At 38.7% G+C, this 23,868-nt stretch overlaps 1 protein-coding gene across 1 annotated transcript in view; it reads right to left on the bottom strand.

The window, feature by feature from the left end:
* The window catches only part of LOC150108654 (BAI1-associated protein 3-like), a 175,549-nt gene that overhangs the window by 110,937 nt on the left and 40,744 nt on the right, over positions 1-23,868 (bottom strand). The window contains exon 4 of the mRNA XM_090390496.1: positions 14,145-14,189. Coding sequence (XP_090246622.1) covers positions 14,145-14,189 — 45 coding nt within the window. The remainder of the gene's footprint in view (positions 1-14,144; positions 14,190-23,868) is intronic.

Here is a 23,868-nt window from a genome sequence, read left to right as displayed (position 1 = left end):
TAAAGTATTACAAAATTCAAAAATTCCCATAGACGTAGCAACTAAGCATATTAAAGAGTTAGTCCAGTACTTTGAAGAGCAGGATTTGATAGCTGCTTTGAGATTTCTAAAGAACTGTCAAATCTATTATAAATAGAAATTAAATTTAAAGAAAGTCGAGTACGTCGAAGAAAAGTATTTTTTGATTATGAAACGCTTGATGAATCACACATAGGTGATAACAAAGATAATTTTATGATAAATTTCTTTTTTGTAATTTTAGATACTGCTCTACAATCTGTCAAAAAAAGATTTGAATTGTATGAAATTTACGAAAAATCATTTGGATTTCTTTATGATATGAAATTAATAAGAAAGATGACAGATAATGAATTAAAATTTTGCTGCAAACAGCTGTATCAAAAATTAAATACAGATATGATGAATCTGAATTTTACGATGAATTAATTATTTTTAGAAATATTGTTCCAGAAATATTTAATAGGAATAAATGCAAGAATATATCGGTGATATTGGTATTTTGTGCACCCATTAATATTTTAAAATTCATAATTGCAAATAATTTGTAGGATATTTATCCAAATATTACTACGATAATTAAAATATTATTGACCAGTCCAGTTACGGTCGCATCAGCAGAAAGGTCATTTTCCAAATTAAAATTAATAAAAACCTATTTGGAATCGTCTATGTCTCAAGAACGTTTGACGTCCCTGGCAATAATATCTATAGAGCATGAAATTGCAAAAAATTTGAATTTTGATAACGTTATAAATGATTTTATTGATAAGCGCATTAGGTTAAATAAAATTTAATATATTAAGATTTCTTTTAAATCTTATAAGTTGTTATACATATATTTCATTCTTTATAGTAAAAATTGATATTTTTTTTCATATTTTTATATTATTATTTCTATTATTAAATAAATCATTGTTCTGGCGTATTTATATGATAATATGTACTTACATAATAAAATAATATATCATGTACATACAAACACATTTATTTTTTAACTAATTTTTTCCCTTTACTTAAATTGATGCTGAAGAGCATGCCTGTTTATTTATGTGCATAAATATTTTTCATATTTGATTTAATTAATTAATTAACAAGATAGTCTTCCATTTAAAATTTCCATAAAAGTTACTAACTTTAAGGAGCCCCGCTTTTCTATTTCGCACAGAGCCTCGCAAAATGTAGAAACGGGCCTGCGCTGTGTATTTGCTACTTTACATAAAATCCTATAAAAATAAACAAACTCAGCTTTAAGAGCATAGGTAGGAGTCGGGTTTATGATAAGTAAATACAATCAATACTTGAAAAAAGATAATTTAATGAAGAAAACATTCATTTTTTACAATGTCAATGGGGGCAACTTGGCAGTGTTTCTCCTTGACTAGCTTGTCGATGTTGGCATCAATGTTGGAAGTCGCTATGCGCAGAGTATTCTCGAGATGTTGGTCCATAATCTGAGTTCTCTTCTTGGACTTCGCATGCTTCATTCTGGAGAAGAACTGCTCACGTAAGTATGTGCTTCCTAACAAAGCGCACATCTTCAAAGCATGCCAGCGAAGATTAGGGAATGCGTCCTCAGAAATGTAGTGTTTATAAAATGTAAGCAAGGGCATATTGAATAATTTTTCTCTCAAAGAAGAGTTGTTTTGGAGTTCAAGCAGCATTGACACTGAATAGCATTGAAAATGCATCTAAAGAAGACTGTTGGTTACGAAAATCACTAAATCTCTCTTCGAACTCACTTCGCAACACGGCTATTTTTGTAGGGTATTCATCAAGAGATGAATAGTTGGACTCTGCGAGAAGCTGAAAATGAATTAAGACTTTTTATTGTGAGTTGTGCCTCCTAAAGTTTGAGCTTGGCCACAAAAGCTTTGATGTGATCAAACAGAGTATGTACCAGTTGATCTTTGGATTGTAGCCTCGTATTTAGATCATTCATATGCAACGAGATATCTGTCTCAAAGGCAAAGTCTGTCATCCACTTCGGATCGTTAAATTCAGCAATTGGATTCCTCTTGATTTTCATGAACTGCTGTATTTCACTCCTTAAGTCAAAGACCTCTTTTAAGAACCTTCCCTCTGCTCAACCAACGCACATCACTATAATAAACCATATAGAAGTGATCCTCTTCCCACTCTTTGGTCAAAAACTCTTGGAATTGACGATGATTCAATCTTCTTGCCCTAATAATGTTGACGACAGTCACAATAATTTTCATGACATTCTCAAATCCAATAGTTTTCGAGCAAAAATTCACCTGGTGGATTAAACAGTGGTAATGGACGAAATCCTTTTCTCCTAGTTCCGGTTCTTTCCGTATCAGCGCAACAAACCCCTCATTTCCCACCACAGCAGGGGCACCATCAGTTATCACACTTTCGAGGTTGGTTAAACTGAAATCGAAACGCTGGAGCGTTTTCTTGGCGGCTTCAAGAATATTAGTGCCTTTCGTCGTTCCCTTCATTGGTACGAGAGCTAGTAGTTCTTCTGTCACATTGAATTGTTGATCATTGCCACGGACAAAGATAGCCAGTTGTGCTGTATCCTTCACATCTGTGGTCTCATCTAAAGCAACTGAATATGACGTAAATTCGGACAACCGTTTTTAAAAGTTCTTTCAATGTCATTGGCAAGTTCTTCGACACGTCTTGCTACAGTTACCCAAGACAAACTCGGTTTTTTTAAATACTTTCTTATTATTTGGGCACAGAAGTGGGCCCAGCAGCAATGAGACACTCTTTTACAAACTCGCCGTCCCCGAGGGCTTTTGATTTTTTAGCAGTTATTTCAGCTATTACATAACTTATTTTGACGCACACTTCGCTCTCTTCCCTCTGCCTTTTAAACGTACCCTGCTGACATTTTAAGTCAATTTGGAGACGGTTAACTTTGTCCACACGAAACTGCCCTTGAAGGTGATCGAAATTGTACTTATGCTTTGTCTCATAGCGTTGTTTTATGTTGTATTTTTTCGATACTGACAGTGACTCACGACAAATTAAACACACTGGCTTATCGTCGATCGGGACAAAAAAAAAGTACAAATTGGTCCACTTTTCATTAAAAACCCGACAAGAATCACTTGATTTACACTTTTTACTCGTAGACGCCATAGTGATGGAAGGTGAAACCAAAATATGATCCAAAATGACCGTGTAACGGTTATTATCCATTGAACATGTCTCACACTAATGAAAAATGTCTGGCAATATAAAACTACAATAAGCTATGGCTGACATGACGAACCTGCTTGCGCTTATACACCAATATCACACTGTTTACGACTAACTGTGGATGAGACCCTCTTGTATTTATATGAAAATAACGAAGTATCGAGAACCTTCGAAATGTATCTGGAAAGCACTAGACAGCGCACTCGAACGAACTACTGCTTCAGCCATCTGTCTGAAGCCATATCTACCTGCGACGTTAGTACTAGTACTTAAGTACCGCTTGGCGCTGGTAGATGGCTGAAGAAGCATGTTTATTTAATATTCATTTTTATAGGATTTTATGTAAAATATCAAATGCACAGCGTTCCTTGTGAATCTGGAAAGCATCTTGCATCTTTTTTTTTTTTAAACCAAGTTTTAAACCAAGTTTTTTAACTTGGTTATATTTTGTATTAAACATACCAAGTAATTTTATATAAATAAACTTGGTTTTAATCCTATTTCCCAAGTAAATAAACAGACAAGTAAGTCAAGTTTGTGCCTGCACGTAGTGCACGTCTGCGGCAACTCGTGGAAACGTAGTGCCAGTCTGAGACAACTCGTGGTAAAGGTGGGGTAAGCTCTGATCACTTTCCTTAGAATTTTCCCCTAATGCAAAGCACATCCTCTACCCAGACCGGCTTCGACCTTTATTGAGGTCTCGTCAGTGGGAGCCAGACCTAAAATTGCCAAGGTTGAAGTAATTTTACCTAAACAAGTTGCCACAAGGTGCTTTTGACCTTATTAAATAATATCTCAGGATGAGAGATAGATGTAGAAAGTTTTAACTTGGGTATATTATGTATTAAAGATAACAAGTAATTTTTATATAAATAAACTTGGTTTTAATCATCCTGAGATATTATTTAATAAGGTCAAAGCACCTTGTGGCAACTTGTTTAGGTAAAATTCATAAGCTCTGTATTACTTCAACCGTGACATTTTTAGGTCTCACTCCCACTGATGAGACCTCAATGAAGGTCGAAACCTGTCTGGGTAGTGACCCTTGCCTTTAATACATAGCATCATACATCTCCGCAAGGGGATGTGCTTTGCATTAGGAGAAAATTCTAAGGAAAGTGATCGGAGCTTACCCCACTTTTACCACGAATTGCCTCAGACTGGTACTACGTTACCACGAGTTGCCCAGACTTGCACTACGTGCAGAAGCCAACTTGACTAACTTGTCTGTTTGTTTACTTGAGAAATAGGACTAAAACCAAGTTTATTTATATAAAATTACTTGGTATCTTTAATACATCCATGAAGGATCTATGGTCGAGTTAGAAAAGATCTGAATGTGAGTTAACTGACGTTAAGTGAAAGAGGAGGTTTTCCTCCCAAAATTGGGGTTTAACCTTATGGATTAACGGATCAAAGTTAGGTAAATGGGAGATTTTCTTGTAGCCTTTTAAGGATTGGCCAGACCTAATATTCGATCCTTTCCTTCTCATGGTGTGCCCAGTCTAACGCTTTTCATTTTCCAGAGGGACATAGCTTCATTTTTAAGAGATATTCAGTCTTCTTCCTTCATTGATAATGAGCTCAAACTCTCGATGAGCGATGGCTTTTGGAACAAAGGACGAGAAAGAGAGAGAGAGAGAAAGAGAGCATGGCAGACTGTAGGTCCTAAATTCTAACATTCGTGATATTCCCTAAACTTTAAGGGCGATTATATTTGAGATGCAAGGTTCAAGTGAAATGTTTCTGGGTGGGGGAACAAACTCTACTTGTCCAAGATCTACTAACTGCAGAATTGGCTACAGAAATATCTACAAAAAAGCTCACCTAGTTTGCAACTAGAACTGAACCCATAACGGTCTCTCGCAGAACGATACCGACTTGATGGGTGAAGCATAAATGATTTTCATATTCTCCTTTGTCTGAGAAGGAAAATTCTTTGAGTGGAGAATTATTGATCTTTAAGCTCGCCCTGAAAGATTAGTGAGATTAGTTGTGTTTAGTTGAGCATAGAATTGACTTGGGTCTTTTGTATTTGCAGAAATCTGCTTCATTGTAGTCTGAAGCTTGCTTGATCAGTGGGTTTGGATGGTTAATTGTCTTGATGAAGAACTTTTCTGCTAGGTTATGAAGGAGGGATGTGATGTAGTGAATGTTGACTTCTCTGTGAATCTGGGAGTTTCTGATAAACCATGGGGCATCCAAACTCATTTTCAGACATTTGTTCTGTATTCTTTGTAGCTTTTGAATATTTGTATTCGAGGTATGACTTCATGTAGGAGATGCATAAGTGATGACTGGGCATATTACCATCCTGTATATGAGTAGTTTGTTCTGAGTGTCCAGTTTACTTTTTCTATTGATCATGGCGTAGAGCTGCGCAGTTACTTTGGATGTCTTTGAGCTTATGCGTTTTATATGACTGGTGAATTGTAGTTTTTTTTTCAATCATTACGCTGAGATATTTGACTGTATTCTGCCATGGGATCTTAACTCCCAGTAAATGTATATCTTCCTTGATCTGAGGCTTGTTTCTAGTGAACAGTATGGCTGAACTCTTCTGTCGATTTTCTTGGATCCTCCAGTTCATCAACCATTTCTCTAGTGTGTGAATACTGTTTTGGATTTTTTGATGGCTAGTTTGGGGCTGAGAGATCTTGCTAATAATGCAGTATCATCTGCATTTAATGCAGTGATTGTTGAGCTTGGGTTTTGAGGGATATCAGCAATATAGATAGAAAACAGTAAGGGGGGCCCGGAATGAAGCCTGCGGCACACCCGCAAGGATCTTGCATCCGGTTGACATAATTTCATTTATTTTGACTTGCATAAATCTGTCTTTGAGGTATGAGTGGATTATTTTAACTAGATCTGTAGGCATAGTGAATGTGATGAGCTTGTAGAGAAGACCCTGATGCCTCACCTTATCAAAAGCCTTCGCAGCATCTACAAAGACCTCAGGTGTGTGGATGTTCCGGTTGAAGCCTTCGGAGATGAATTCGTTCAACCTGTGGATCTGTTGAACGGTGGTGTGGTTCTTTCTAAATCCAAATTGCTCATTAGGAATTATATCTAGTGTATCCATTTCTGATTGAAGCCTTGTAAAGATTACTTTTTCTGCGATCTTTCCAAGGCTGGACAGAAGACTGATAGGTCTGTAGCTTTTTTTTCCAATATTTTTCATTGGCGTCATATCCGCTATCTTCCATGTTAATGGAAAGTACTTGAGTCTGCGGATGGCATTATTATGTTGACTAGATGTACAATGGCTTTTCTGGGGAGTGGTTTGATTATTTTGTTTTTGATTCCATCTGAACCTGGAGCCTTATTGTTGTTCAGGTGGGTTATGATATTTATAGGTTTTGTTGGAGAAGTGAGTGTGACAGGTTCCAGATCATCGTTTTGTTGTGTTATGGCCTGCTTGACTCTGCGGTGAATCTTGTAGATAGGATTGATGTTCAAATTTTCATAAGAGGGGGTTGCATTGAGTTTCCAAGCTTTCTACCAGAGCCTCTGCCTTTTCCTTGTCAGTATGAGCTATTCCTTTCTTGGTCTGATTTCGGGGTAAAAGTGCCTTTTAGTGCGGAAGGTTCTGAGCAACTTTCAAATGGAGTTGTCCTCCGGGTTTAGTTTCGTTAGCTTGGATTCCCAGTCTTGGATTCCCAGACAAGTCCGTGAAGCTCTCCAAAAACATTAAAAAGCTTCACGGACTTGTCTGTTTAATTAATTCAGATTTGTTTTATCTTGTGGGGCTCTTGCGTTATGGTACCTCTTTCTGGTTTTGTTTTTCAGTCTGATTAAATCCATGATTTTGTCGGGGATCCGACAACTAGGGTGAAAGGCTGTGGTTTGGGTAACTGACTTTGTTGCTTTTTTGATTTGACTGGTAAGGTTGTTTACAGCAAAGTCAATCTCCTCTCTAGTGTGAATAGTAGGGACTTGGCCAATGTGGTCAGGGAGAATTCTGGAGAGCTTGTCCCAAGATATGAAAGAGTGGGGAGAGGAGAATTGCTCTTGTGCACAGTGTTGAAGCAGTTGTGATAGGACGAAAGTTCATTTAATGTTTCCAGCGATATTGGTATCTGATGTTTCTGAGGATGACTATGTCAAGTACATCTGAGCTTCTAGCTGAGCTGTGATGGGAGGGCTCTGTGGGTCCGGCTACAACAATAGAATTTTGTATTGAGTAATGATTTAGAGTTCGACCTTTTTCGTTGATTGTGGAGCTATACCTGGCTGTATGTTTGGAATTAAAGTCACTAGCCATGATAATGGAGTCTTTGAAGCCGAGAATGGTGCTCAAGTCAGATACCAGTAAAGGAATGCTGGGTGGATTATATACAGCATAGATTTTGATACTGCCGTCATTGTTGATATGAACCTCAAAGCCTGTTATCTCTAGGTTCTTGGTTTGTGGATTGGTCAGAACATTGTGGCTTAGGTCATTTTTAATGTATATGGCTGTTCCTCCTCCACTAATGGTGAGTCTATCTGTTTGGTACATAATATAGTTCCATTACTTGAGGTTAGCTGACCTGAGATGTGTTTCATTTACTAGTATTATGTCAGGATTGTGTCTGTGAGTGAACTTTTGCAGTTCTAGGATTTTGTTACTCAGTCCATTGGCGGTCCATACAATGATCATGAGAGAGTTGGGATGGAATTTTCTTTTATTCATTATTGAGGGTTGTCAGAATTGAGTGGCTACCTTGTAGGAACCGTTTCGTGGATGATGGAGAAGGATTTGTTATGCTGAATTCTTGTAACATGATAGCTAGTGAGGCAGTTAATACTGATGTTTGATTTGAGCTTATTTGATCATGGGATGGAGCAGCCATTGTTCGTGCAGCATCTGCATAAGTTTTGGACATTTGTTTTCTTTACTGAGTTGTCAAGCTGGAGATAATTTGGACAGGGGGTGCGACCTGCACGGCTATCTTGAGCATCGCTGAAATGTGTTGGAAGGATTGTTTTTGCTGATCCTTGGTTCTTTGGGTGTGTAATGCATCCCTTGTAGTTGGCAGGGTGTGGTCCTCCACAGTTGATGCATTTAGCTGGTGTGGATCTTGGCTTAGTAAACATGACGGTCTGGTGGCCCTCGCCGCATTTCAAACACCTGTAATTTGCATTGCAAAGTTTTTGGGCATGGCCAATCCTTTGGCACCTATGGCACTTCCCAGCAGACGACTTTTTCCTTAGTGGCTCAGCAGAAATTCTGAGGCCACAGATTGCAGTCAGTTAGTATATCTCTTTCTGTGCCTTGTCAATTTCTACGAGCACCAGTGGCATTGGCTGTTTATCTGACCTGAGCATCCTGCTCACTTTTACTGGTGTTAGGCTCATAAGGTCAGCATCTATTTCTTCAGAGGTGACACCTTCGGTTACCCCGCGAAGTACTACTTTGAGATTCTTTTCACTGGGAAAAGCAAAAGTATGAGAAGGAAGACTTTTGTTATCCATTACTTTTGTTAATTGTCTGTAGTCAGTAGTTCTAAACCACGCACTATTCCCACCAAATGCTCAAATTGTGGTGGGCTGTATCCGCCAAATCACACTGGTTGCTCATCCCATCCATCTAATATGTATAACGCTAGAGAAACAGGAGTTCCATCAACTCAAAAGCATGCTACACCTCTTACACCAGAAAACCCTTTGCGAGCTTCTACAAGTAACAGATCCTACGCCTCAGTGGTTTCCTTACACACTAAATCAGCAGAAACTATACCAAGCAGTCAAAACTTCGCTGCGATGCTTGCTGCCATTTTAGGAGAAATGCTAACAGATTTTAGCAAATCAATTCCCAACCACTGATACAAACAGATTTCTTAAAAATACCCAAGTCATATTCTCAATCATTAATGGATAATCCTGCGATCACAATAAATTCCATACAGGTTGCATTTTGGAATGCTAATGGGCTCAGTAACAACATTATAGAACTTCAAGAATTTGCTAATCGTTTCAAAATTGATATCCTATTAATCGGTGATACTCATCTACTGCCCCATTATTCATTACGAACACATGCAAGGCCCGATATATTAGATATAGCCATATTCAAAAACACATCTTATTAATTCCAGCTGCAAGTAGTTAACGACCTCAGTTCGGACCACAACCCAGTACTTCTAAAACTGGGAGAGGATCTGGAACTTATTCCCAGTCCGTCATTTACTAATGTCACAAAATTCAAGGCTACAATCAACACTATTATGGATTCAGGGTCCAATATCTCCTCCCGTGAAGAAATTGACGCGGCAGTCAATTAACCTGGAAAGCAAAATTCAAACTGGCTTAGCTACAGCCTCTTCTATTTCCACTCCAGCTCAGATAAACCTACTTCCAGAAGAAATTCTTGCTCTAATCAGAAACAAAAATAAAATCAGACGCAGCTTTCATAACACGCTATCTCCTCAGGACCGCCAAGAGCTGAACAGACCATCTAACTTACTTCGTTATACACTAAAGGATCACAGAAATCAGCAATGGGAAAGAAAACTTTGTTCCCTGAAAACTGAAGATAACTTTTTGTGGAAATTGGCAAAAGCTCTCCGTACAGGTTGTCCCAATATCCAGTCCATTCACGGAGAAAGAGGTATAGTTTATAGGGACGATGAAAAGGCAGAAGCTCTCGCTGATCCTCTTCAACTTCAGGCAATCCTAATTATGCGCATCCGGATTTGGTTTTCATAGAGAAAATGCAGCGTCGAGTCCAGCAGCCTTGCAGTGAAAATATCTGTCGCACCTCACCTAAAGAGGTCTACTCAATCATTAGGAAGCTTAACAACAAAAGAGTCCCTGGTCCTGATGAAATTAACAAGAAAAAAAATCAAGGCCCTTCTGCACAAAGCTCTCTTGCAGTTGGTAGCCATTACAAATGCAATATTCAGATTAAATTATTTTCCTGTTCAATGGAAACAAGCAAACATAATCCTCATTCATAAGCTGCCGGGAAAAGCGCCTCAGTTACCGAAAAGTTACAGACCCATCAGTCTCCTTTCATGCTTGGGAAAAATTGCGGAAAAAGTCATACTTAATCGACTTCAAGATGTGGTGAGCAAAAACAACACAATTCCGAAAGAGTAGTTTGGGTTTCGGACCGAGCACAGTACTACACAACAAGTTCACAGGCTAATCGAATTCATCACAACTGGATTCAACTGGCGACCACACGCAGGAGCTATTTTTCTGGATGTAGCAAACGCCTTTGATAAGGTTTGGCACAAAGGCCTCATCTATCAATTGTTTTTTGCCAAAGTTCCGCTCTGCCTTACCAAACTTATTGACTCTTTTCTAAAAAATCGAAAATTTCAGCTCAAGTTGAGAGGACTCAAATCTTCTTCGAAAAGGATCACTGCAGGTGTTCCTCAAGGCTCGCTGCTTTTTAACATCTTTGTGGATGACGTCCCTAGCATGGAATCAACCACCACAGCTTGTTATGCGGACGACATGGCAATTTTGAGTAGATCTCTCAGGCCGAACTTAGCTACGCAGCGCTTACAAATCACAGCAACAAACCTAGAAAAATGGCTCAGGAAATGGAGAATAGCTGTGAATGCCGACAAAAGTTCTGCCTTCTCTTCACAAGACGGAAGGCATCTCATTAAGGAGAAGTCAAACTTTTCAACACAGCTATTCCATGGAAACCCAGCACTAAATATTTAGGTATTCAACTAGATAACCGTCTCAACTTTAACTCTCACATCGATTATGCCTGCAGCTAGTCAAACTCCTCAATTATGCAACTTTACTCTCTTCTCAACCGAAGAAGCCAGGCCAGCACTGAAAACAAACAACGAATATATAAAGCAATCATTAGACCCACATTGATTTATGGATCACCGACTTGGGGTCACACCTCCCCTGGTAACATCGAAAAGCTACAGGTCATCCAGAACAAATGTCTCCGTATGATATTCAATGCTTCGTGGTTTGTCAGGAATACTCACCTCCATTGAGAAGCTGACATTACTGATATTCACATGTTTCTCCGTAATACTGCCATTACATATTTCACAAAAGCAGTTAATCATCCCAATCAACTCATTCGAGAGTCATCTAGTTACGATGAAAACGATAGATGAAAACACAAGCGTCCGAAAGTGGCTCTGCTCATCGGTACAGACGCTCCCACACTGACCTAAAATGGGTGAGCCAGGTGCTCGATACATTCTTATTAATTTAAGACATTTTTCGTAGAGGTGAAGGATTATAATCCAAGGGATTGAGGTCCATCCAGCCACAAAGTTTATAAGAATTTACCCGCTGCAACATCTGTTCAAAAGGTTCAAAGGTGTCTGTGTTTGTGACCGCAAACCTGCGGCTATTAACGAGAATGTGATGCAATGTTCAAGCGTCGAAAAGTTACCCATGAAATATTAGTATGTCGTGTTTAATTTTAGGAATCACGCGAAGTGAGGAAACAATTCTTTAATAGGAATAAATGCAAGAATATATCGGTGATATTGGTATTTTGTGTGTGTGTGTGTGTGTGTGTGTGTGTGTGTGTGTGTGTGTGTGTGTGTGTGTGTGTGTGTGTGTGTGTGTGTGTGTGTGTGTGTGTGTGTGTGTGTGTGTGTGTGTGTGTGTGTGTGTGTGTGTGTGTGTGTGTGTGTGTGTGCATCTTTTCTAGCCATCTCTACTACTGCTTTCCAGGTTAGTCGATTTCTGGCATGGGCAATTTATTCTCTTTCTATTCGAATCTCGAGTTTTTCGTGTCCTGAATTCAAGAAAAGAGACCTAGAACCAATTCTGGTTTAGGCAATAGTATTCTGTGTTAGGGATAGGGACTATGAGATGGTGGCTTTGTCTGCCGCTCTTCGTCGGATGCCATTTATAATTTACGATATTCTTGAGCCAGTTATCTGTGATTGGATGCAGGTAGCGATTGAACTTCGCCTCAGTCTCCAAAAGTTAAACTGAGCTAAAACCACTGTCCACTCCCTATAGGGAATAAAAGGTGTTGGTGGCTTTAAGATACATATTCTAACCCTTTCATACCAAAAGGAAATGGGCAGATTGCTTTTAGCCCTAGTAGATAGCACTTCATCCCATCAAAACAAACTTTTTGAAGAAAGTGGGCAGTCTCGAGTAATTTATTATAAAATATGGAATGAGGTAAAAGATGATTAAACGGTGTTAAACATCAGCGTAGAAAATTTCCTGTTATGTCTAAATTGGAAAGTTTAAAATTGTTATAGTTTCAGTAAGTAACTCAGTAAGTAAGTAAGGTTTGTTTCATATTTATATATATCGCTACAGTGATAAAAATGAGAATTAGAGAGAAATTTTCCTATCTGGATATTTCAGGAAAGTTATATGAAAGCATTCTTGATAAACAACTAAAAAAAATAGCTGAATGGAGAAACTGAAGAATAATAATATAGATTTGGTCAGATAGGGCTAAGAAGGCCAGCTTTTTACCAAAATTAATAGCCAAGAAATCTGGACAGCTTGTCTTCATCCTTTTCTTCCAACGAGTGAACGCAAGCTATCAATAGGTTCGGGTAAAGGTACAACAGACAACTGCCAAAATCACTTAATCCTAAACGCTAACGCTCATATTTCTTGTATAATACTGAGGACTCTACGACTGACTATTTTAAGATGAAGGGTTAAAAAACTGCCTCTCTGTGTATTCTTACTTGCCAATGCCAAAGATCAATGGACACTGGAATCCGATGAAGAAAGGCACAGACACGTCCCCCTAACAACTAGAAGTTAAAACAGTCTTTTTCGTGTAGACAAGCAGTGCTTTTGTCCATATGAATGGATAATTGCAGTGTCATTTGAATATTTGAAGATTGTGCCTTTAAGAGACAACTGATTGATATCATGATATCAAAGATATTGAAGAGGAAAGAAGAAGATGATAATAATAATAATCCAGAATGACTCGAAATTTGCATGCATCACGAGTCCTTTAGACTTGGATATGTTCATGATGAGGATAATCATCAAATGGATCAATTAGGAAATGAAATAACTGAAATGAGTTTATAAACAAGCAACTAAAAAAAATCGACCGTCGAACTTTCATTAAATCAGTAATCACAGTTAGAGTTTTGAAATACGAGATTGCTGTAGTTATCTTATAATCTCGTCACCAAAGCCTTAAAATCATCAGAAGTGATGACTTAAAAACTCTAGTCATGAACTGATCTATTGATTGAGGACAGGCTGCCTACGGATTTCGAAAGGTTGATTAGGACTAAAGGAGTTCTGCCTGTTCCATTTAGCGAATAAAAAGGCGATATAAGATTTATCGTAATTATTTTGAAAAATTAACCTATATGCTGAGAAACTTCGTCATACAGTATTAATACTGTATACGAATAGATAAATAGCAATAATGGATAATTAAGTGCCTAATATTTTTTCGACATGTTCACTTTTCCATGTTTTGGCCCTACACTAGCACAAGATGCATATTTAAGTAATGTAAGACATGATGGAATTGTTTATCTTTGTTTTATTATTTTTTACCGTGGGTGGGCCAAGGGTTAGATAATCTATAAACCTTGCCCTAGAGAGACATGGAACTTTTCAACTAACTTCAGGACTCCAATAAGTAAGCGGCGGTGGTCGCACACATAGTGATGAAAATAATCACCTCTAAAAATATTCACAAAACAACATTCTGTTCGTTGAAGAACAAATTCAGGCTATATTCTCAAACGAGGAGTAAACTCGGGTTGCTCAGATGCCGTTAAAACAAGAACTCAGTGAAAACACTGAATGTGCACACTTAAAACGCTATTCTTGCAAGATATCAATGGATCAATTGTAGGCACTCCGTGTTGTCAAACGTCAGCCATTCCGACTAGACTCACTAGAAAAGTCATTTATTTGTATGAATACAAACAAAAAGTACATTAAAAAATCACACTGTCGAATAAATTATTTTTGAGTACAATAACTATTGTAACTGGATTAATTTCATCACTTACCATACTTGAATGTGAATGTTTCCTTCTGTATGACAACATAGTTTACTAAAGAAAAAAATAAAAATCACAAGATGCATGTTACCATACAAATCATTGCATGAATATATAATACAATACTAGATTACAGATCTGATAACAAATCTAGTATCACTACTACAAAGATTATGAGTCTTAATTCTAATATAGGAATTTAAAAGCTGGCGTGTATGTAATGACATTAACATCATTTTTCAATATTCAGTGTTCTGTAATGGTGGCAAGATAGCGATCTAGAGACGATACAATAATTGATATAGAGTTACCGCCATTATCACAGATTATGACAACAAATGATATATCTTCTGAAAATAATCATCATCAAAGTACCCTGATATCATTTGGACAGCTTCCTCTGCTTGTTTTTAATGTGACGAAAGTAGCTCTTCGGTAAATTGTATGGACCTATCTGGGGCGCCTGTTATCCCTAGTTCAAGTAATGATCGGTTAGCTAAACAGACACCTCAGTTAGAGGTGACACTAAAAGGCGTTTGGAAGGAGTCCGATGCTTGTAAAGAGAGGAAAGGAACACCGCACTCAATAGCCAATCAGTTCTAGTCTCAGTTCCACTGACTAAACTGAAGCGGAGTGTTGCTCCAGTTATCCATCCATTTAATGTTGATAGTGCTAAATATAAAACTCAAGTTGCTGCGGACTACAGTCCTGTGAAAATGTGAAAACCTTTTATTACTGGCCCGACAATGTCTCAATTGCGACGCTCGAAAGAGAAATGAATGCAGTCAGAGAAGAAGAAGCGGAATGTATGAGAGCTGAATTGAGGACAATGAATATAAATATTAGGACTCTTGAGAATAGTTTAGTTGATGCGACAAGAACAAGAATGGGTCGGAGAGAGAAAGGGAATCAGGTGAATATGAGAACAAGGGAGAGAGTGGAAGCGACAGGAAGCTGAGAGAATGAAAGAACATTAGAAAGAGAGATAATGAGAGGATGCTGTGAAAGTTCGGAAGAAAGGGAAAGCGTGATAAGAAGAAGAAATGAAAGATCTCAGAGCAAATCATGATCACCACTCTTCTACTTAACTGTGCATTGTCAAAGCGAGGAATTACACAAGTACACTCACTAACCTATCCCTCAGACTGTGCAGTAGAAAAGGGTAAAGGATAGGGTAGTTGAGTGTATTTCCTTGCTTTGACAATGCAGAGTTAAGTAGAAGAACAGTGATAATGAATGATATGATTGCATTCTTGCAATCATATCATTCATTAGAAGATAAGTAAGAAGATAAGTCGAGAATATGTTGATATTTGGAGTGCATTTGATGATAGAAGTGTGCAGAAGATGAGCTGTATCTGAGAAGGACACAAGCTTTTGGAAAGGTTGCTGTTCTCTGATCAAGTGGAAATGTTCGGACAGAGAAACTAGAATTGAAAGAGTTGAGAGCAGGAAGTACAGCCTCGTGTGGAGAAGTTGATTGAAGAGATGAACGTCTAGTGCACTGGAGATTAAGAACAATGATAGATATATGGGGCAAGAGTAATGACTTAGCTGTCGCTTATAGAGAAAGTAGTACTGAGAAGTTGCTTTTTTGCTATATACTAATGCCAGGAGCATTAGGAATAAAGGGAATGAATCAGTAACACTGAGTGAATGTAATCTCTCCTAAAATATTGGTATTAGTGAAACATCATTAACATAGGATGATGTCCTGAGAAAAATGATCAAATGGTCTGGGATGGGACTGGAGAATTTGGCTGTGAGGAAAGTTGTAGAATTGGTGAAAATATAGTTGAAGGGACCTGGGAAGATATTGAAGAGTAACATTGGAGAAGCGATGTTCTTAGAACTTGGAGAACCAGAAATGATTTCTTATGCTTGTTTACTAATGCCACGAGTATTCGAAATAAGAGGAACGAAATTGTTGCATTGATTGAATTTATTCGTCCCAAAATTGTTGATATAAGAAAGACATGGTTAGATGAGGATGATATCCTGACAGGAATAGAGATGAATGGATATGATATTTTTTGTGAAGACAGGGTGAGGTAAGGTTTATTTATTTATTTCGTGTGCGAACTACAGAAAACGTAAGAGCGTGTGTGTGTGTGTGTGTGTGTGTGTGTGTGTGTGTGTGTGTGTGTGTGTGTGTGTGTGTGTGTGTATGTGTGTGTGTGTGTGTGTGTGTGTGTGTGTGTGTGTGTGTGTGTGTGTGTGTGTGTGTGTGTGTGTGTGTGTGTGTGTGTGTGTGTGTGTGTGTGTGTGTGTATGTGTGTGTGTGTGTGTGTGTGTGTGTGTGTGTGTGTGTGTGTGTGTGTGTGTGTGTGTGTGTGTGTGTGTGTGTGTGTGTGTGTGTGTGTGTGTGTGTGTGTGTGTGTGTGTGTGTGCTACTTACATAAAATATTACGCAAAAACAGGAGAAGTGAACAGGATGAAATATTTAGTTGAGTGTTGCTATAGACCTGGTAATATGGAGGGTAGTAAGAAGGAAATGTAAAGACAAATTATCCTGCCTAGCAAGAAACGAGTGATCATTATAATTATGGTAATAGACTGGAATCAAGAGACTGCATCTGGGGGCCAAAGAAAATGATTTTCTGGAGTTTTTGAGAGACATTTACCTTAGGCAGTACATAACAGACGGTACACGAGTATCAAGGTTATTGGATTTGATCATTTCATCAGATGATGTTATTATAAATGAGGTGTCAAATTTTCCACCAGTTGGTGAGAGTGACCATGTGGTTATCATTTGCAGGGTGAGAAGTCATATAAGGCTGATAATTATGAAAAGCTCAGGAACAGCTTGCGGCAATAAATTGGAAAGAGGAACTAGATGGAAAGGATATCGATGCTGATTGGGCTCTAACCGAGAACTGTTTGGTGGAGGCAATACCAGAATGTGTTCCAATGTCAAGAGGTTAAATAGACCAGGTGTGAAATGATGAATCAAGAGATAAGGTATTCAATCTGGAAGAAGTTATCATGAAAAAAGCACAAGATGAGTGGGTATTACAACCAGTTGCATGAGAAGTACAAAGAGCAGGTGAGGAAGGTATGACTTGCATATTAAGGGTAGCAAAATTGCAGCAGTTAGCTAATGCGGCTAAATATCCTAGGGAATTTTTTCGATATGTGGTAAGTAGAAGAAATAATGGTTATGAAAGGATGGCACTGATTGGTAAAAATGGAAGAATGATAACGTTACGCTGTAGATGATATATAGTTGAGGTTTTTAATAAGCAATTTATAAATTTATTTCATCTTGTGAATATGGCATCATGCAGAACTTGAATGCAGTGGGAAAGGAAGAGGAGGAGATACATGAGGAATTGAATAAACGATGTAAATAAGGCTGTATGACGATGCTATTTCACCACGTATTTTGAAGGAATGTTTTGGGGAGTTAACAAGAGCTTTTACATATCTTTGCGCTGGGCCAAGTCACAAAGAAGTGGAAAGAGAATAAAATTGTTCTGATTCGTAAGGAAGGTGATACGACTAGGGTTGCGAATTATAGACCAGTCTATGTGTCTGGAGTTGTAGCTAAAGTATCAGACAAGTTAGTTAAGACGAAGTTTCAGAATTTGATTGGCAACAGAAAAATACTCTTTGATGGCCAGCCTGGGTTTGTTAAAGGAAGATCATGTTTTAGCAATCTGATTATTTATTACAATAAAGTGATAAATTCATTGGATAAGGGTTAAATGTACACAGTGGTATATTTCGATTTTGCAAAGGTATCAAAGTCCGCGCGGTTAGCCTAGTAGCTTTGCGCTTCGCAACCATATGCCTGGGGAAGGAGTGTCCTAGGTTCGATTCCCGTCGGAGACGTGAGGAGCTGAAGGATCTTCCTCAGCCATAGCCAAGTTAGCCGGTCTTGGGCGCGGGCAGTAGGGTTTTTTCCGCCAGTTTATCTGGCGTTTTTCATCCCGCAAGCAGGCAAACCGGCCCCGTGAACACACACGGATACAGCCAAGAATACCTTGAGGCATAGGAATGACCATTCTATCCTCGTATTTCGGTTACGAAATCCAAGCATGCTTGGAAGGTTGTGGGCCTTAAAGGCCTGTTAAAGCCATTGGGATAGATAGAAAGGTCTCAAAGGAAATTGCCACATGACAAGCTGGTAATTAAATTAGGAGGGATGAGGGCTAAACAGCAGATTAGTTCGCTGGATTGGAGATTGACTATCTGATAGGTATCAGCGAGTTGCCTATGGAGGAGCTATATCGCAGAAGAGGAAAGTTACTAGCGGTGTAACCCAAGGGTCTCTTTTAGGTCTAATGCTGTTTAATTTGTATGTAAATGATACTGGGAGAGTTCTGAATGGTACCATGCAGTTGCTTGCAGATGATCCAAATTTGGGGAGAAATCAGGAGTATAGTGGATGCTGTGGCTTTGCAAGAGGACTTGAACACACTTGCTAAATGGGAAAATTATTTGGATATTATGTCAATTCAATGTTGCGAAGTGTAAGGTTTTGAAATTTGGGAATCAGAGATGGGATGTAGAGTACATAATCGGTGAAAATATCTTGGAATAGGTAGAGGAGAAGCGATCTGGGAGTGACTGTGAACAGGATCTAAAATTTCGGCGACATATTGCTAAAATTGTGAAGACAGCATCATAGATAATGGGAATGATGTGGAGGGCACTGACTTGTAGAAGTAAGGATATTATTGTTCCCATGTATAAGGCTTTGGTTAGGCCACATACGGATTACTGTGCACAGGTTTTCAAAAAGATGAAGATGTATTGGAAAAGATTCAAAGATTTACTAAGGTGGTTTCTTGTCTCTGGAATTCTGGGTATGAAGACAGATTGAGAAAATGCAATTTGCAGAAATTAGTGGATAGGAGGAGGAGAGAGGATGTGATTGAGACATATAAGCTGTTAAGAGATTATTACCAGATTAATATCAGGGAGTTTTGCATAGAATGGATGAAGATAGGGAGAGAACATGAGGTAATCCCTGAAAGCTTCTTATAAGGAGAATCTGAGCAAAGAGATGAGTAGAAGGTTTTTGCATGGAAAGTGGTGAGTGATTGGAATGCATTACTCGAAAGTGCGGTGGTATGATAAAATGTGTAACACAGGGACCTCTCGCGATGAGGCTTTTGACTCCATGGAGGCTTTTTAATTATATAATTAACAGTTCTCGTGGACTGCTAATTGGCAACATCAGCAAAGAATTACAAAAAAATGAGATCGAGACGAAAAAAAAATCAGCTAACGCCTTTTTATTCCCGTATACGGGGAGTAGGCAAGGCCATTTAGCCCTATCTAACTTTTGGAGACTGAGTGGGCAGTTCAATCTCCACTGGTACCAATCAGAGATAGATGGCCCAAGGCTATCACTAATTAAGTGGTACACAGTGAAGAGAGACGGCTCAAATGTGCCGCCATCTCGTGGTCCCTAACCCTAACACAATATATTTAATTTCTGAAATAATGTGGGTTCTACGGTCGATTTTCTTGAGTTTACGGGATGAAAAACACGAGTTTCCGGGAGGAAAAACCCGCTTGCCCGTGCCAGAGATCGACTAACTCGGGAACCGGTCGAAAAAAAGGCTTAGAAAAATTTCCTCTAGTCGCCGACTAGACTCGAAACCAAGTCTTCCTTCGTGCGGTCAAGCGCCGGGGTATGCAAACGCCACATCCACTGAGCTACACAGGTTCTGAGAGATCGAGATGATTAATTTGATAATTTGAGTATAATAATAGATATTTAAGTGATACATCATTGTACCACAAATGAGAAAAGGCACACGTTAACAAATATATAAGGAGAATATCAGCAAAACTTATAAGGAGAATGATAAAGAAGAACGTGATGTGAGCAAAATATATTAACCGATTTAAAAAAAAAAGTCATTGATGTCTGATGAGAACGAGATTTTCCCAGTTTTTTGGTAATGAGAGACAGTCGTTCCGATTTAAATTAGGACGATCCAGCAGCAGAACTTCAGCACGCTCTTTAAATACACGTTCGACCTTGAAGCGGCATCCGTGGAAGGCGTATCTAGACCAGAGATTATTACCAGATTCTATATTTGATATTAATCCTATGCTGCATTAGGCCACATATCTCAAATTTCTTATCAGTGATGTAAGAATATTGGTGTCCTTGTAGTCTTTTCTCCACAGAGCGTCTAGTTTGCCTGAAATAGGAGAGCGGTAATTAGAGGGAACTTGGTGGATGCCAGGCAGCAGGTGTATTTCTTGAGGATTCTTGAAATCGGTTCAGAAATACAGAAATATTTGTAATTAGAACTATTCCGTACTGTTTTCATAATGCGTTAAGAAAATTCTTGTTTGAGATCCAGATGGTGGTTGGAGCATACAAATGAGCCTAAATATAGTAGAGTCTTTTTGATTCCAGTTTTTTGGGAAAGAGAATGGGAAGCTGCTCTTGTATGCAGTTACCTTTTGAAAGTCGATTTACAGTAGATGGAGATACTTAGCTTATCTGAAGGAGAGAACAGCTTAAAACATCTGAGAATGCCAGTTTATTCTTTTTCTATTTCTATGGTGAATTTTATTTGGTGGTAATGATAATTTATTTTTGCTAGAAAGACAGGATAGGTAAATATTTTTGCCGCCTGGCCCAATCAGCGGCAAATGGCGCAAATGCCGGTTGGTTGACCAGATCTTTAGCTCGCTCTCCAAACAACAAGCTTCAGGTTAGAATCCCCCCAATGACATGGATGTTAGCGATTGTGTTTATTATTGTGTTTATGTGGAAGATGAATTTCATCGCACGGTATGAAACTAGTTCCCCGTTTATTGGAGGCCTGAAGTGGCTTAAAAAAGTTTCGCAAACCTAACCTAAGTTTCGCAACCCAACCTCCAAATAACTGGTTAAAAAAAAAACACGACAAAATGCGTGTTAATTCTCGCTATGGTCTCTTTAACTACTAATGCTGTCCTTCTCCTCTCCTCTTATTAAAATACATTTTATTCTTATTTCATATTTATTTCACAATGTTGCACATTACTTTATAAGAAGTTATGGACATGCAGAAAGATAAATAATTCACTTCTTTATTTGCATAAAATGAATAATATTTTGTCCACTCTTTGGTATTAGGATGTGCTCATGCACCCTATAAGATTTTCTACTAATTTCTTGTAAAGTGTTAGTAGAATTATGCTCCATTACTCCATTAATAAGTTCCACTAATGATGAGGCCGTCTTTTCCATGCCTTAATTCTGCCTTCTAGTTCATTCCACAGTGTTCTTGTCTGGTTTAGATCTAGATTCAGTGCTGGCCAGATCAATGTTTCGATGTCATTCTCGTCAACCTTTTTTTTTTTTTTTTTATAACCATTGCTTTCTGATAAGGAGCGTTATCATGTAGGAACATTTTTAAGGAACCGTACACCATAATGTTTCAGCAATATTAGATATACAAATGACAAACATCAACGTCGTACTTATCGGGGCGTGAGGAATCGACCGTGAGATGCGGTGACTGATTCATTCAATCCAATACCCTTGGAGGGTAATGGATGGCAATGCTCTAGCCAGTGACGCTCTAACTGAGGCTCGGCTATTGCTGTTACCCTCTTGCCATGATCAGAGCTTTAATTGCTCAATAACACCTTATCCCTACACTGTCCTCTACAGATAACGGGGAAGATGAAAAGCATTCTTGCTTCGCCCCTTTAAGCCAGTCCTTATAAGGACTATAAGGTACTTATCGGGGATCGGGGAGAGTAAAAATATGGCGGCTCGCATAGTAGTCTCTCGTTTCTTTTTTTTTTTTTGATTAAGTGTGATAGTTTCTGGATTCTCGAATGATAAATATAGAGGTAAGCGTTCTTCGTTTTGTCTATTTTTGTGATTACTCATTTCTTAGCTGGTAGACTCTTGAGTAAGTCTAAGGGATTTGTCAATACACTACACACCTAGATCGTCAGAAATAAGACTTTGGAAGCTTCCACCATTGTACACAAGGATGGAGAATGCAAAAGATATCAAGGACGCCATACAACGTTTAAACAAAGATATGTCACTTGACATTCTCAAATTCATACTAAAGATTTTTGAAACGGATTATCCTTGTTGCTTGAATCTCTTCACTCAAGTAAATGACACTGAAGATGATAATTTAGACATAGAAGAGGACATTACACCTGTTCCACCTACAAAGACTCCCCGACAGTTCGATTGTTCACAGGAAGAACAATCTAATAAAAGACGCAGAACATTGGAAGACGGAATGGAAGATGATGTAACAACTCTCCAAAATCAGGTCACCCAAGACAGAAAAGAAAGGGTCCCTCCAGTTATCCTTCGAGATAAAGATAAAGGGACCTCAGTCTCAAGATCCCTAGGGGAACAAAATATCAATTTCTCCTGGGCAAGAAATACTGAAGAGGGTGTAAAGATTCATCCTACCAGTGTCACAGATTACCGCATGATGACGAAAATGCTGGACAACTCTAAATTGCCATTTCACCTTTGCACTAGCAAGCGAGAAGAACTTAAAGGTGGTTCTAAGAGGAGTGGCTGAGGGCATCACAACTGATGAGATCACAACTGACCTCATCAGTCAAGGATTGACGCCAACCAAAGTCAGTAGAATACTGAGGTCAGATAAAACTCCAATGCCACTGGTGTTGGTCGAAATCTCCAACACACAAAATAGAATCTATGAAGTTACTGACATTTGTAAGCTTAAAACCACAACTGAACCTCTAAGGAAGAAGACATCGGCAGGGCAGTGCCACAGATGCCAGAGGTTCGGGCATGCCCAAAATCTGTGCAGAGCTGCCTACAGATGCCTAAAATGCGGTGAGGGTCACCAAACTAACTCCTGCACCAAGCCCAGACCACACCTGCCAGTTGTGCCAATTGTAGAGGACCACATCCCTCTAATTACAAGGGATGCCTTTTTCACCCAAAAAACCGTAGATCAACGAAACAGGTCGCCCTCCAGATCATAATACCTCACATTCACATTCGGCTGCACTCGACCTACATCCATGTCCAAATCATATGCGGAAGCGGTAAGAACCCAGACTCCTTCATCGCAAGAGCGAACAAGCTCAAATCTCACATCAGCTTTAACCTCGTCACTTGCAAGAATACTGCATGAATTCAGCAAAGCAAGCACCTCACCATCTTCCAGAAAGAGATTCTATCTAGAAACTCAATCCATATTAACAGCTCTCTATAATGTTTAAAAAATTTAAACCGAATTCCCTTATGATAACAGCATGGAATGCCAATGGCTTAATAAACAAAATTCTCAAGCTGCAAGAATTCGCAAAAAGATACAATCCAGACATAATCTTGATCAGTGAATCCCACCTCAGACCATCAAATAACCCAAAATTAAGAGGTTATATTTTATATAGGACAGACAGACTTAACTCTAGTGGAGGTGGACAGCTATTTTTATTAAAAATTATTTAAGCCACAACTCGCTAATCCCCAAACTCTAAACCTTGAGGTGACAGATTTGGAAGTGCACACTAATAACGCAGGCAAACTCAAATTCTACGCAGCGTACAATCCTCCCAGCATTCCACTATTGACAGCAGACTTAGACTACATTCTCGGCTCCAAGGATTCCATAATTATAGCAGGAGACCTGAACTCCAAACATAGAGCTTGGTTCAGTTCGTCAATCAACTCCAAAGGCCGTACCTTATTTAACTACACGTTACTCAACTCATCAATAGTAGCTGGACCCACTACAGCCCATCAGGAAGTTCT

Source organism: Typopeltis vanoorti, chromosome 3, assembly GCF_054136105.1.
Source record: "Typopeltis vanoorti isolate ZY-2024b chromosome 3, IOZ_Tvanoo_1.0, whole genome shotgun sequence".
NCBI lineage: Eukaryota > Metazoa > Arthropoda > Arachnida > Uropygi > Thelyphonidae > Typopeltis > Typopeltis vanoorti.
Note: the sequence above shows the minus strand (reverse complement) of the source record. Positions and strands in the feature narration are given on the sequence as shown.